Consider the following 14,050-nt stretch of genomic DNA (forward strand, 5'->3'; position numbering starts at 1 on the left):
CTGCTGAATGTGGGCCCAGCTCTGGGTCTCTGCCAAACTGTATTAATTAATTTAGGTTATTTTTTCACGTGGGCCTTGGCCCAGCCCAAGTTGCTTAGCAAGAGTTAGGTGTCTAGTCTTTTTCTTTTCGAACCTTGACCCCTCTTGATTGGCCGAATCTGGAAAGAATCACACCCCAACTGAAAAGGAAAGCTACTCAAAGTCCAACCTGGTGGCAGCTCCATGCATGCTGCTGTCTTCAATCAAAACACTGCAACTTACTAACTTAGTGCTTTCTTTACTCTTCTTTATTAAACTACACTTAGGCCTTCCACTAGGTAAGACCCATTTTTTGTGATCCAAAACAAATAGTGCTGTGATCTATTTCTCACTATAATGGTGCTGTGACCCATTTTGGGTCACAGTGTTTTATATCTATTTAAAATATGACTAATATTGATTAAATGATTTTTAATTTATAATTTAAAATTCAAATAATTATAAAAATTATGTCATTGGCTCCTTGTAAACCGTTGATTGCTGAATTATTATATTATGGGGTTTATTTTGAAGAGGAATATTAATAACTTTCTAAAGGAAACTACACTTATAGTAAATTAGGTTCTACTACCAAACCATTAATATATTTGATAACAAGGATATGGAGATACTAACTTGACCTAAAGGACAATTCTTGCGTGTAAAGCGGATCCATCCACGTAAATTAGGCTGCCAATTGCAAAAATTCTTTTTTTTTTTCCCTATTTTCTACATTTTTTTTTTAATAATTTTTTTTGGTTGTTAGGACTTATTTGAGTGCTTTTAGGTATTATTTAGTATGTTTTAGGGGATTCATGAAGTTAAACTTTAGAATTTTGAGTTTTTTTTAAGGAATATATAAGTGTAATTGCACCTCGCTGGGCGTAAAGCTTTGAGCAATCGGCCTATTTTTTGTCTTTTAAGAGTGAAAATCCTCTGTATGGTTTTTTTGGAGTGAATTAAATAAGTATTAGGGATTTTTCAGTCCAAAGTCCATAAAATATAGAAAGAAGGATATAGCTAATATTTCTTAATAAACGATTCAAAATCAGCTAATATGTCCATGTAATTCTTATTTCTTGAGTAGATATCACGTAAGTATCCTTATTAAAGTTATTAGAAAAGGACAACTGAGACATAGGGTCAATTTTCGTAGTAATGGTGTAGACACATGTTCATTGGATCAACTTTTTTGTTACATTAATTTGACTACAGAGAAAATTTTGCTAATTCAGGGATTAACTTAATTGTATGTCGGATTTGATGTTTTTGGAATAAAAAAATATTGGGATTTCCAAAAAGGCAAATGTCTTTTAACAATGAAACTAGACCAAATAAGTTGTCTCCTAAACCTAACTAAGCATGGTAGCACGCGCACACACATTTTTAATTAGAATTCTCTAAGTTTCTAGTTTCTTCAATGATTCAATCCATTTTAAGCAACCAAATAGTTCTGGATTATTGCTCTGTGACAAATTGTGGTTCCCACCATTAGAATTTGGGACTTAATAAAGGTGTTGAATATAATATGAGGTTGACTGGTGGACCTGCCTGAAAACTTTCCATAATTATTTTTCTTGGTCACATTCCACTAACATATGAGCTTTCCCTCACATATGTTGGGCCTGATATTATTTTCCTGGCCCACTATTCTACAGTTATGAGTGGATACTGGATATGACCATTGGGGAATACTTTTAATTTTCTCAGGATTTGGGCTCACAAGTAATGTTTTATGTCCTCAACACAAACCAGCAAGCCTTGCTGCCCAAAGTGTTTTTTTATTTTTTATTTTATGTTAATCAAGTTACAATATGCAAGAATTAAAACTAATTTCAAAAGCTATATTACAATTTTATGATAATAGGGTTCACACAATATGCATAGAGGTTTTGATCAATGTCAATACAACTTACAAACATATATATACTTATTGTTTGAGTGACAATTAATTACAAGTTGCATAGAATTAATAGATGGTGAGTTGATATCACAACAAAAATTTAAAGCAGGAAGCTGAACTTGAACGTACATGATCATCGTTACATGTTCAATACTTTATTTGCCACGTACGTACATACATCTTGATGGATTGATCGATTATTCTGCAATTCCAAAGTCAAAGCATCCACCCAGGAATGAACCCATTAACATGGTTTTGGCCTGGATGGAGTCCAACATTCATTTGATCATCTGAACCCAATGGAGTGTATCTGTATATACCCAGTGAGTGCAATGAGACATTTTGATGAGCTAGAGGGTCAAATGGTGAATTCAAATTAATTTAAGGTATATATACGTACCCAATATGATTATGCAAAGGCTGAAAGAAGCCTTCTGATTGGGGATGAGGAAAGCGACCATGCTGCATGTTGTGGCCATGGCGGCCAGCTTCCCATGGCAGTCCAAGTGGAGCTTGCTGCTGCTCATGCTGCTGCACACTAGTTTCTTCCAGCTGCATGCATGCATGTACGTGTTAAATACAGATATTGGTAGACAGGGAATTCATGACTTGGACACATGGGACCAATCGATAAACAAAAACCATAGGTGTTTAATCGAAAATTTTCAACATTAATTCACCCGCATGGATTTGAGAGAGCATTAGAACGCTAGCTCATCAGTGAACATTCATCATTGAACGTTCAACCGTTCCAAGGCTCTCTCAGATTCGTGCGTGTGAACGTTTGCACTTGAAGCTCCATATGAAATGTTAGTTAGTTTCATAGGAAAACATATACATATATATATAACTGCTGATTCAAGATGCATGGTCATTGTACAATGGCTTTGTTTGTTACGTACCTTCCTTCTCAAGGCTTTGTTAGTTTCAACTAGCATTTGTTCCTGCATATATGCCCAACATTATATAATAAAAGGCCAGCCAGCCAGCCATTTTATAATGTATTAAATACGTTAAAATTAAATTGAGGCAAAGGCATGCTTTGTGGATCAGCGCCTACTTACCTTGTTTTGAAGATCAGAAAGCTGGTCAAGCATAAACTGAGTCTGAATTACATGCATGTGGACAAAAAGAAAATACAAATATAAGCAAATTATACATCACAAGTGAGCTATCAAAATTGAAAATTAAAAGAAAAAATTGTAAATGTGATTCCGTTCATCAGAAGAAGACAACCTAATACACCCATGTCTAACATTAATTTTTACATATGTACAGTGTGTGCATGCATGTTAAGTTTTATACATAAATAATTTTATTTATTTGATCGATGTTTTCATTGCTTTAATATTGAAAAGATATAAATTACTAGTGCAGGTCAACAACAAAAACTAGTCAAGCTATAAGGATCAGTTAGATCATGGTAGAGTGTAAGTGTGCTTAATTAATTAGCTGTCAGCTAGGCTTATATTTAATTAAGTGTGCTTAATCAGTTAGATCACGTTAGATTGGCATTGATTCATCATTCAGCCACTTATATTTAAAAGAAGACATTAGCTGAAATTGATTATTATATATTGTGGGGAAATATGTGACATGTCATTACATTCTTCTTTTTTTTTTTTTTTTTTTTTTTTTTTTTTTTAGGATTGAATCCTGCAATCACATCCTATGTTAGATTTGCATATGTTGGGCTCTAATGATGGAGAGAGATCCACTTGTAAAGGGAGTGCTAGAATATAATTAAAATGATTGTTGATTCACATCCTAATAGTTTAAATTTTCAAGAATATATAATAGTAAACCAACAAACTTTATCAAATATACATTACACACCTTAGTTGACCTAATTTGCTTCAAGGATGACTCTAGTTGATACTCAAGCTGCTCAAGCTCCTTTGTGTTCAGAGGCCCCAAATCTTCACCAAGAAGGTTTCTGCAGCATGCATATACAATATTCATCAGGATTATAAATGGATGGTTCAATGATTTCTAATTTAATTAATTTTTTGTAATGATAATTTTTGAAGTAGAGCCTAAAAAATAGACTGTTCGGATTATGAGATCAGTTATGTGGTGGGTCCAAAAGCATGGTTAATTTCTTATTAACTTGCTAACCGACTAATTAGTTTTACAACATATATATATATATAGTTGACTGTATGTAAATCAACTCAAACTCTAGTTCTAACACAATATTGCAATATTATTACCTCTGAGATTGTTGGAGGACCTCCACTCTTGCTTTCAGCTTCAAATATTCCTGATAGCTGTTCTGCTTGTGGACAAATTAAATGGCAATATAATTTCTCCATTATAAGCTCAACCATTCTTCATTCTAGACTACTTAATTCCCAACAAAGTAAAATACAGCATGACTGGCTATATATATATAGTGAATAAAAATACAAGTTTACATGAAATTTAACATGTACACCAACCAATATATATAATGAATGAGCTGATTATGTTAGATTTCATAACTTTTTATAGTTGAAGTGTGTGTGAATGTATCAATATATGTTGGATTTTTTCATAATATGATGGATGTTGAGCTGAGCTAAAACCTGAGTATCGTTGGCAGGTCGGTTGTCTTCCAGGGAACCGTAACTGCACCTTTGGTATTTTTCAAGCGTTTTCACCATGCTAAGATACAACAAGGTCATGGTCAACAATTGAACTAAAAACAATTATAAGACTACATTTAATCATCAAACAAATTGAATATCCAAATTAAACTTCTTTTAGAATATTCATTACCATGCTAATTAACAAGTATTAATTCCAATACTAGCTAGATCATTGAAGCCATAAGATCTATCACATTCTAGACTCCAAAAAAGAAAAAGGAACATATTTACCTAATTAACTATATAATATGCTCTAAAATCATGGACTCTGATACCGTGATAAAGCCTCATAGGCCTAACTCGCCCTTAAAAAAGGAGAATTGCCTAAGGTTTATACACGTACTGTACAACCCAACTGTATCCTAATGATGTGGGATATTTAACAATGGTTGTATCTTGAATTTCATACTGACTTGGCTCACCGGCCATATGCTATAATATACCGAACTATTTAGGCTTTTGGGTCAAGTTATTCAAATCGAATTACATATAGAGAGAAATTTTATATTTTACATTAGGGTTTCTGCCTTTGTTAGAAATTTAAAACAATCATTGGCTCACATCCTAACAACTTCAATTCTTTTTTTCCTTTTTTTATAGCCAACAACTTCAATTCTTGAGAATAGTGGCAAACCAAACAAGTTTTTATCATGGTTCAAAAGCATGTAGGAGATCATGAGCTCGGATCCCTATCCCTAATTCCCTATACTTGCATTTACATGTGAAGAGGAGCATTAGAATATAAAACAAGTATTGATCGATCCACGCGTATATCCTAATAGTTTAAGCTTTAAAAGGTTATTGCTAAATCAACAAATTAACTTTATCACCTAAACTCTTAATATACGGGAGTCAGATTACAAATGTCATGCAAGTTTGAGAGGAGATCGATAAATCAAATTTTATGAAGCTAGCCATTAATTTGCCTAGAGTTTGTTTCCAAATAAAATACGACAAAACTCTAGAAAATCTAACGATAAATCTTCAAAATGCTGTGAGACTAAGGTTCAGATATCATGTATAATTTAAAGAGAGCAAAGAAGTTGCAATGAATGAAATGATTTTCATTAATCCATCATATCATCTACGTATACTTCTTTAGCACACATAGATACAATAGATCGAGAGTTTTACAACTAACATAAACACATAAGTTAACTAAAGCGAGCAATTTTTAGTTCATAATTTGACACATAAGTTATGAATAAGGTTTCAACATATATAAATTGAGATAGATAAATCATAATTTGACATGTTCACTCACAGTGAGCTTTGGCACCTTATGAATATGGAGTTGACATTTCTCCTTATAAATTGAGATAAATAAATCACAATTTGATACGTTTACTCACAATGAGCTTCCTCTAAGTAAGTAGCATGAGAAAAATTAGTGGGGATATATATAAATGTAAGACTTATCCTTAGGATTTTTGTGCTAAGATAATTCTTAAATGTTGTTTCCCTTAGATAAACCTCAGTCTCGGACCTACAGCTTCTAAGGGATGATAAAAATACAAAACCACATTCCTGTATAGGACAAGTAGTAATCATTGGAAAAAAGTATTATTAAAAGATAGCTGAACCAGAATAATTTTAAATCAATGAACTTTAGTTACTATTGTTTAGTATCAGAGACCAAAATCATTGATCAGAACTTAGAAGTAATGAGCTAGGCAGCCTTTAATCTTTGACCTACTGAAAATAAATATTTTAATTGCACAATAAAGTACTGCATGCAGCAAACACTCAATCAAACATCAAATCAACTGGCAGCGAATCATAACAGTGAGCCGCTATTATTATTATTGGTCTGTCCTTAGTCCTTACTTTGAAAAATGACAATTTCACTAGAATAACTGGAGTAGAAAAAAGATCAAATAGTCTAACTAATTTCTTGTTAATTTTGTTTTCTTTTATGAAAGCATCATGAACCAAAGTTTCTATGATCTTGTTGAGTTCTCAAGGAAATAAGAAATATATCAAAATTAAGGGAAAGAAGAAATATATTAAAATTAATGGAAAGAAGCTAGAAAAACAACAATCGATTAACCAAATATGTCTCCAAAAGAATACAAAATAGTTGTTTAAATAAAGCTAAAATCATATTTTATAAGTAGCAAATTACTAGAGAGATAAAAAAAATACTAAATTGATTAGAAAACGATTTGGGAAATTCTACACGTATCTAATCAATATGCTAAACAAAATCACAACTTAATAAATCCAAATTTTACAAAACCCTTAAACAAGGGAACTTTTTTTCCTCAAAACTGAATAAGTATAAAAATCAAAGATCAAATATCTGAACTCATGATGGAAAGAATGTGACCCATCACTTAAAAATCAGTAAATTTGATTGAAATAAGTTTGAAGCTAAGTATGTGGTAATGTTTTACTCAAGTACATAAAATAAAAGAGGAGAAAAGAGTGATCTAAAAACATTATTTTGAAAAAGGAAGAAGCAAATGTTAGATCTTTAATCAAGAGAGGACCAAAGAAACCCCTTTTTTCACTTGTAGCAAATCAAAATCTAAACTGAATGATTCAAGAAAAAGAAAGGAAATGGAAACACATCTTCTTGCTCATAAAAACCACTGGCATATGACAAAAAAACTATATGTACAAAAAGCACAGATTTTGCCTCCTTAAAATTGAAAATATGTATATATATATATATAAATACAATAATATGTATATAGATATACTGAGAGATAGAGAGAGGGATATACCATAAACTGCTACAGAACTCATAGAGCTTGCCACGGCTAGAGAAAATAATGAGGGCAACCTCAGCATCACAGAGGACAGAGAGCTCATAAGCTTTCTTGAGCAACCCATTTCTTCTCTTGGCAAAAGTCACTTGCCTGTTGATTTTATTCTCTATCCTCTTCAGCTCAACTCTCCCTCTTCCCATTTCTCAGACTAGCTAGCTACTCTTTCCCTTTCTAAATCAAACAATCCCCCTCTCTCCTCCCTCTCTCTCTCTGTCTCTCTCCTCTCTCTCTCCTTAGTCTTGGTTAAGATCAGGGGTAGACAAGTTTTCTTTAAGAGGGTGGGTGTGTTTAGGGTACCAAAAGGGATAAAAAGATGAGTGCAATATGAAGAAATGGAAACCCTGAAAAAGGGTTTGTATTTGTGTTTGATTTTATCTTCTCTAGTACAGTAAGATTGTTAGATACATGTATTATTCCTGTGGGTCAAGGGTTTTCCTCACCTTTCACTCTATGGCCCAGGTTTTCCACTGTATCACCATCCATCCATTAATTTACATTTTTCTTTTTCATTTTCTTTTTGGTTTTTTATTTTCATTTTTCACTTTTTTTATTTTATCATCAGTACCATGTAATGTTTAGGGCACTCAGGGTTGCCTGGTACTGCCTAATGCCTGGTGGACGTCGAACAACAACCTTAACAGTTTCATACTTTTGGAAGAGCACGTGTCTAGTCCTAGCTACCTGTGTAACACTTTTATTTATGTTGTCAGATGTAATAGTTTCCTTTTTCCAGGTGATAATTTGTCCTGCCTCTGCTTTTTCTATTTTTATGGACTTTCTTTTATTTATGTTGTCAGATATAATAGTTTCCTTTTTTTCAGCTGATAATTTATAAAATTTTGGATTTCGACGAAAATTTGAAGATTTTTAAATTTTGACAAAAATTAGACAGAAATGACGAAAATTACTATTAAAATACGAAAATTTTGAATGAAACTTTATCATATGTTTATTTAACATATTATGTACTACATTGATAAAAAACATTGAAAAAACCAAATTATATGGTAAGTTTCATGTGATATGTGATGAATATAATGTGCGCTGGAGACAAATACTGTTAAATAAAATTAATATAATGAATAAATAAAATTAGTATATTTTTTATACTCTATAATCTATAATCTATACACTAAACTCTATACTTTATAATTTATATGTCATGATATTACATTAAACCTTATATACTCTACATTCTTTAGGATATGATATAGAATATTAAGATTTATGCCCCTTAGAATATTTTTAATTATTTTTTATATAGAAATGTATTATGATTTAGGGTTTAAAGATAACCACACGAAATTCCAAAAGAATCAAACAAAATCCTAAATCTTTTTTTTCTTTCTAATTGCTCAAAGACCTCAAACTTTTTTTTTTTCTCTTTTTTTCTTTTTTTTTTTCTTTTTTTTTTCTTTTTTTTTTCTTTTCTTTCATTTTCTCTTTTTTTTTTCTTTCCTTTTATCCTTTTTTTCTTTCCTTCCCGTGTTCCACTTCTTCCCTTCCCTTCCCGTGAGTCATGTCATGTCATGATGTCATTGACTTTCAACTTTTCTTTTCTTTCCTTCCTGGCTTCCACTTTCACTTTATTCTTCCTTCTTTCATTCATCTTTCTCCGAGCCGCAAACTCCCAGCCAACACAGATCAGAAACTTCATGCAGCCAAGAAGTTCTTCTCCCTCCCCCTGATCTCCTTCTCTTCCTCCACTCCCTCCCCTGATCTCCTTCTCTTCCTTCTCTCCCTCCTCGGATTTCTTCTCTCCCTCCAACCGACGACGGCGCGGCTCTGCAACTCCTTCTCCGATCTCTTCTCTCTCTCCGGCGACGCTGCTCTGCCTCCCCTCTCCCTCCGGTCTCCGCCTCCCCTCTTTCTCTCCGGCCTCTACATCGAAATTTCGCCGAAATTTCGAGGATTTCGAAAAATTTCGGCGAAATTTTTCGAAATTAATTTGGTATGATGTTAAAATTTCCATACCCCTAAAAAACGAAATTTTACTCCTTGGTCCTGCCTCTGCTTTTTCTATTTTTATGGACTTTCTTTTATTTATTTTTTTCTTTCCAAACTTTAATTTGCAATTTGTGTTTATTTGGGATGATTCGGATGAAGCAAAATTATCGTTACAGTGCTGATGTGGTGTCCACTTGTGTATAAAAATTAATTAAATATTTTAAAACTTTGATATATTTAAAAATTAAATAAAATTCAAATTTCAATAAAAATTACAAAAAATAAAGGAAAACACTCAAACCTCCTCCACCATGGACAACCCACCATCGCAAACTCACCCACCCACCACCCTCCCCTTCCTCTCACCACCATTGGCACAGGCCGGCATCCCTCTCTTCCTCCTTTCCTTTTTTTTTTTCTCTCTATCTCTCTATTTCATCTCACTTCTGTCTCTATATTGAGAGAAATTATTCTGTATAACCGATACACCGCCATGTAGTGTAATTGATACACTGTCACGTAGTATAACCGATACACCGCCACATAGCGTAACCAATCCAACATATCATAATATAGGTGAATGTTATTAATACTATACCCTAATAATATAAATATACCGTCTAATAATACTCTTACACATTGGATTGGTTACACCACATAGCGGTGTATCGGTTACACCAAATAATGTTTTGCTAGATCGGCACCTATCGACCTGACACAAATTGTATGGCAGGCCATCATCATCATTCATTAGCATCTTTGACTATATATGTTACTATGTACCTAATTTTTCAAAGTCGCCATCAGTTTCTATTGAGATATCTATAGGACTATATATATAACCTTCGATTTACATTATCGTCAAATTAACTCAATGAGTTGTCTTTGTCATTTTTTATCATCATTCCTTAATTATCCTATTTTACACGTGGAATGCATCACAAACATAAATAGCTAGGTTATACTTATAGGTTCCGAATTATTATTTAGATAAATGCATACAAATGTGATTTATTTTCCTTTCGAGGAAGTAACATATATGTCACAATATCTAGTCTAAAGGTCACAATACATAGTTCTTTTTTTATATTTAAAACTGAGTAAAATTAGGGCAAAAAAAAAATAAAAAACTGAGTAAAAATTGTGTTTTCCCACTTGAGCTGTAACACTAACATTGTTCTTTTTTTCCTTAAATAATGAAGAAAATTTTCAAGAACGGGGCTCACTTCCTTGTTATGGGCATTTGGCCGAATAAGGGCAATTTTATAAAATAACCTTTTTTAACACTACAAGAAAAACATATTTGGGCGACGAGACTTTGGGCGACGAACATATATTCGTCGCCCAAAGTAACTTGGGGTGACGAACAAGAGAATTTGTCGCTCAATGTCATTCAGGTTTGGGCGACGAACATGTCCGTCGCCCAGAGGACGTTTGGGCGACGAATAACACGTTCCTCGCCTAAAGTTACTTTGGGCGACGAACGGATCTCGTCACCTCAACTCACGCAACAAAAAATTAATTGAGAAATACATTGGGCGAAGGATATATATGTTCGTCGCCCAAAGTTCCTTTGGGCGAGGAAAACGCAAATGTGTCGCCCAAACATACTTTGGGTGACAAACTATTTCGTCGCCCAAACTCATTTTGGGCGAGAAATGTGTACTTTAGGTGACGAAATCTGGTTCGTCGCCCAAATATAGTTTGGGCGAGGAATTCGTTCGTCACCCAAAGGGTCATTCCCTTTTTTTTTTTGGGTACAATTATATGTATGTTAATCATACAATACGATCGTGTTTCCAACGATCTGAACCGTTCAATTTTTAATTCCTCATTGAAAGATCAGCATTGCAAAAAATTAGGATTATTGGAGATGTAAAAGTTATGTAACGGTACTCGAATGTATGAACGATCAAGAAATTGCTAATACTAATCAATGGAGTAGATGAATTCCGATTTGGGCGATTTTTTGCAGGAATGATGTTTGAGTATAAACGAATAAAATGAACGACTCCGATCGTTGAAATTACATTATAGTCTTCACAATTCTTGAATCGACAAAGTTTCAACGAAAAAACTATAGAATTATACTCTTCAAGTGTATTTGTATGTAGAAGATCATTTTTGTATTGTGTTTTTAACGATCCGAACCGATCATTCCTTAGTGCCCCACTCAAAGATCATCCATGCAAAAAATTATCTCAATTGGAGATGTAGAAGTTAGGTTTGGCATTTAGGATGTATGAACGATCTTGATTCTTATAATAATCATCGAACGGGTAGATGAACTCCGATTGAGCCGATTTTTTCCAGGGTTGATCTTTGAGTATGAACATATATGATGAATGGCTCTGATTGTGATAATCACGTTGTGGTCTTCACAATTATTGAAGCTACAAGGTTTTAACGAAAGAGTTAATAGAATTTTATTCTTCAAGTGCAAAAACTGTTCATGTATATGTACAACCTCATATGTCGATCGTGTTTTCAATGATCCGAACCGTTCATTTATTAGTTTCTCACTCAAATATTAATCTTGCAGAAAATTAGGTCAATTAGAGATGTAAATATTTTGTATCGAAGCTCGAATGTAGGAATGATCGTTTTGTAATAATGGTTTGGGCGAGGAACTTCACATTTCGTCACCCAAAGTGGTTTTGGGCGACGAATTTATAATTTCCTATAAATTATGACGCTATTAATTCCAGGACCGCAATCCCCTGGCAAGGAGATCGATGTATATTTGGGCCGTTGATTGATGAGCTGAAAGAATTGTGGCAAAATGGTGTGCCGACATATGATAAGTCCACCGAAACAATGTTTTCCTTGCGTGCGGCAGTCATGTGGACAATAAATGATTTCCCAGCTTATGGGAATCTATCAGGCTGGAGCACTAAGGGTTATATGGCATGTCCTACTTGTAATAAAGAAATAACTTCTGCTTGGCACAGTGGTAAAGTATGTTATATGGGCCACCGAAGATGGTTGCCGGGGGATCATAAATGGCGTCACAATAAGAAGGCCTTTGACGGAAAAAAGGAGATGAGCGTGAAACCTAAAGAATTATCTGGTGATGACATCTTGAGGTAGTTGAATAACTTAGAATTTGGCCGGATTGGTAAACATCCCTCTAACAAAGAACGAAATATGCCAAGGTCACCTGCACATCTAAATTGGACGAACAAGTCGATATTCTTCGAGTTGGAGTATTGGTCCAAGTTGAAAATCAGGCACAATCTCGATGTAATGCATATTGAGAAGAACGTGTGCGAAAGTTTGGTGGGGACAATTTTGGGCATTGAGGGAAAATCAAAGGACACAATTAAGGCTCGACAAGATTTGCAAAAAATGGGCATCATGAAACATTTGTGGTTAACGAAGAAGGGTGATAAAATGATAAAGAAACATCCATTTTATACCGTGAAGCCTAGGGATAAGAAAGAATTCTTAAAGTTTCTTGCATCAGTCAAATTTCCAGATGGATACGCGGCCAATATCTCTCGAAATGTGAAAATCGACTCTGGAAAAATTTTGGGCTTGAAAAGTCATGATTGTCATGTTTTATTGCAACGTCTGCTTCCGGTGGGTATTCGAAAATTTTTGCCCGAAGATGTGGTTGAACCGATTGTTGGGTTGTCGAGGTTCTTTCAGCATATCTGCGCTAAGACGTTGCGCGTGTCGGACATGTCAAAATTGAAAGATGAGATTGTGTACATCCTATGCAAATTTGAACAAATATTTCCACCGGCCTTTTTTGATATAATGATTCATTTGATGATACATTTACCGCAAGAGGCAATTCTTGCTGCGCCGGTCAGTTATCGGTGGATGTACCCAATAGAAAGGTAACAATTCCTAAACTTTTTCATTACTATTCTCCAAGTTCAGCTCTATGTTACTCATAAAAGTTTTCTCACTATGTACGTACATTTGCAGAATGTTGGGTAATTACAAAAGGTACGTCCGAAACCGGGCACTCCCTGAAGGCTCCATAGCAGAGGTATACATTGCAAATGAATCCATCACATACTGTGCAATGTATCTCAACAGTGTTGAGACGTCATTCAATCGCCCCCAACGCAACGACGACGGTGGTGAAAAAAATGAGACACTTTATGTCTTTTCTCAAATTACACGACCATTTTGCGAAGCCCCTAAATCAGCTGTTGAATTCTCGAAACACGATATGGAGGTGGCTCATTGGTTCATACTCAACAATTGCGAAGAAGTTGACTCTTTACGCATTGAGCATGAGGAACTAATGAAGCGCGACTATCCAAGATGGGACATGGAACATGTACAGAAAAAAACATCGGGAATTGTTTCCTAAATGGTTTAAGGAACATGTAAGTAATTACTGACAATAATGATCAGTTCGTTCATATGTTTGTAAATTTTTTGTAATATATTAATTCCATTGTCTTTTAACAGATGGAAAAGCTGACTGATGATAATTCGCCGTTATACAAGGATTTAATGAGTTTGGCGAGTGGTATTCAATGGGTTGAAACGTTTTCCGGATGTAATGTGAATGGAGTCAAGTTTTTAACTGTAGAACGAGATGTCATCTTGAGCACTCAAAATAGCGGGGTTTGTGTAGAGAACTTGGAGACTGGCACGGTTGATTTCTACGGCAAGCTGACGAGTGTACATCAAGTCTTATACTCGCATCGCTTTCAAGTTGTGTTATTTAAGTGTCATTGGTTTAATACAGACCCGATAGGAACAACAGTATTAAACTCGATTACGACTTAATATCTGTGAACACAAACACTCGA

The 14,050-nt window shown here is 34.3% G+C and overlaps 1 protein-coding gene across 2 annotated transcripts; it reads right to left on the reverse strand.

Moving 5' to 3' along the window:
* Positions 1-1,935: 1,935 nt before the first annotated feature.
* LOC147273290 (agamous-like MADS-box protein MADS2) lies at positions 1,936-7,465 on the reverse strand. 2 transcript variants are annotated; one of them, XM_086257023.1, is made up of 8 exons: positions 7,281-7,465; positions 4,489-4,567; positions 4,135-4,196; positions 3,758-3,857; positions 2,986-3,027; positions 2,824-2,865; positions 2,322-2,449; positions 1,936-2,231 (listed from the first exon to the last, which is right to left on the reverse strand). In XM_086257023.1, exons 1-8 carry the CDS (start codon positions 7,463-7,465, stop codon positions 2,138-2,140), a joined length of 732 nt encoding a protein of 243 aa, XP_086113149.1. In that variant the 3' UTR covers positions 1,936-2,137. The 2 variants fall into 2 exon arrangements, with proteins under 2 accessions (XP_086113149.1, XP_086113148.1); XM_086257022.1 differs by having other exon boundaries at positions 2,322-2,473.
* Between the last annotated feature and the right edge of the window lie 6,585 nt (positions 7,466-14,050).

The sequence above is a fragment of the Dryas octopetala genome, chromosome 9 (genome assembly GCF_963921425.1).
Source record: "Dryas octopetala chromosome 9, drDryOcto1.1, whole genome shotgun sequence".
NCBI classification, from domain to species: domain Eukaryota; kingdom Viridiplantae; phylum Streptophyta; class Magnoliopsida; order Rosales; family Rosaceae; genus Dryas; species Dryas octopetala.

What these genes read in the sequence shown, in the direction of transcription:
- LOC147273290 (XM_086257022.1), bottom strand. Translation starts at nt 7,465, where the DNA reads ATGGGAAGAGGGAGAGTTGAGCTGAAGAGGATAGAGAATAAAATCAAC. An exon ending in GACCTGCCAACGATACTCAG is followed by an intron (nt 4,197 to 4,488) that starts GTTTTAGCTCAG and finishes GTCCACAAGCAG; the next exon opens with AACAGCTATCAGGAATATTT. An exon ending in TTTCTGATCTTCAAAACAAG is followed by an intron (nt 2,866 to 2,985) that starts GTAAGTAGGCGC and finishes GCATATATGCAG; the next exon opens with GAACAAATGCTAGTTGAAAC.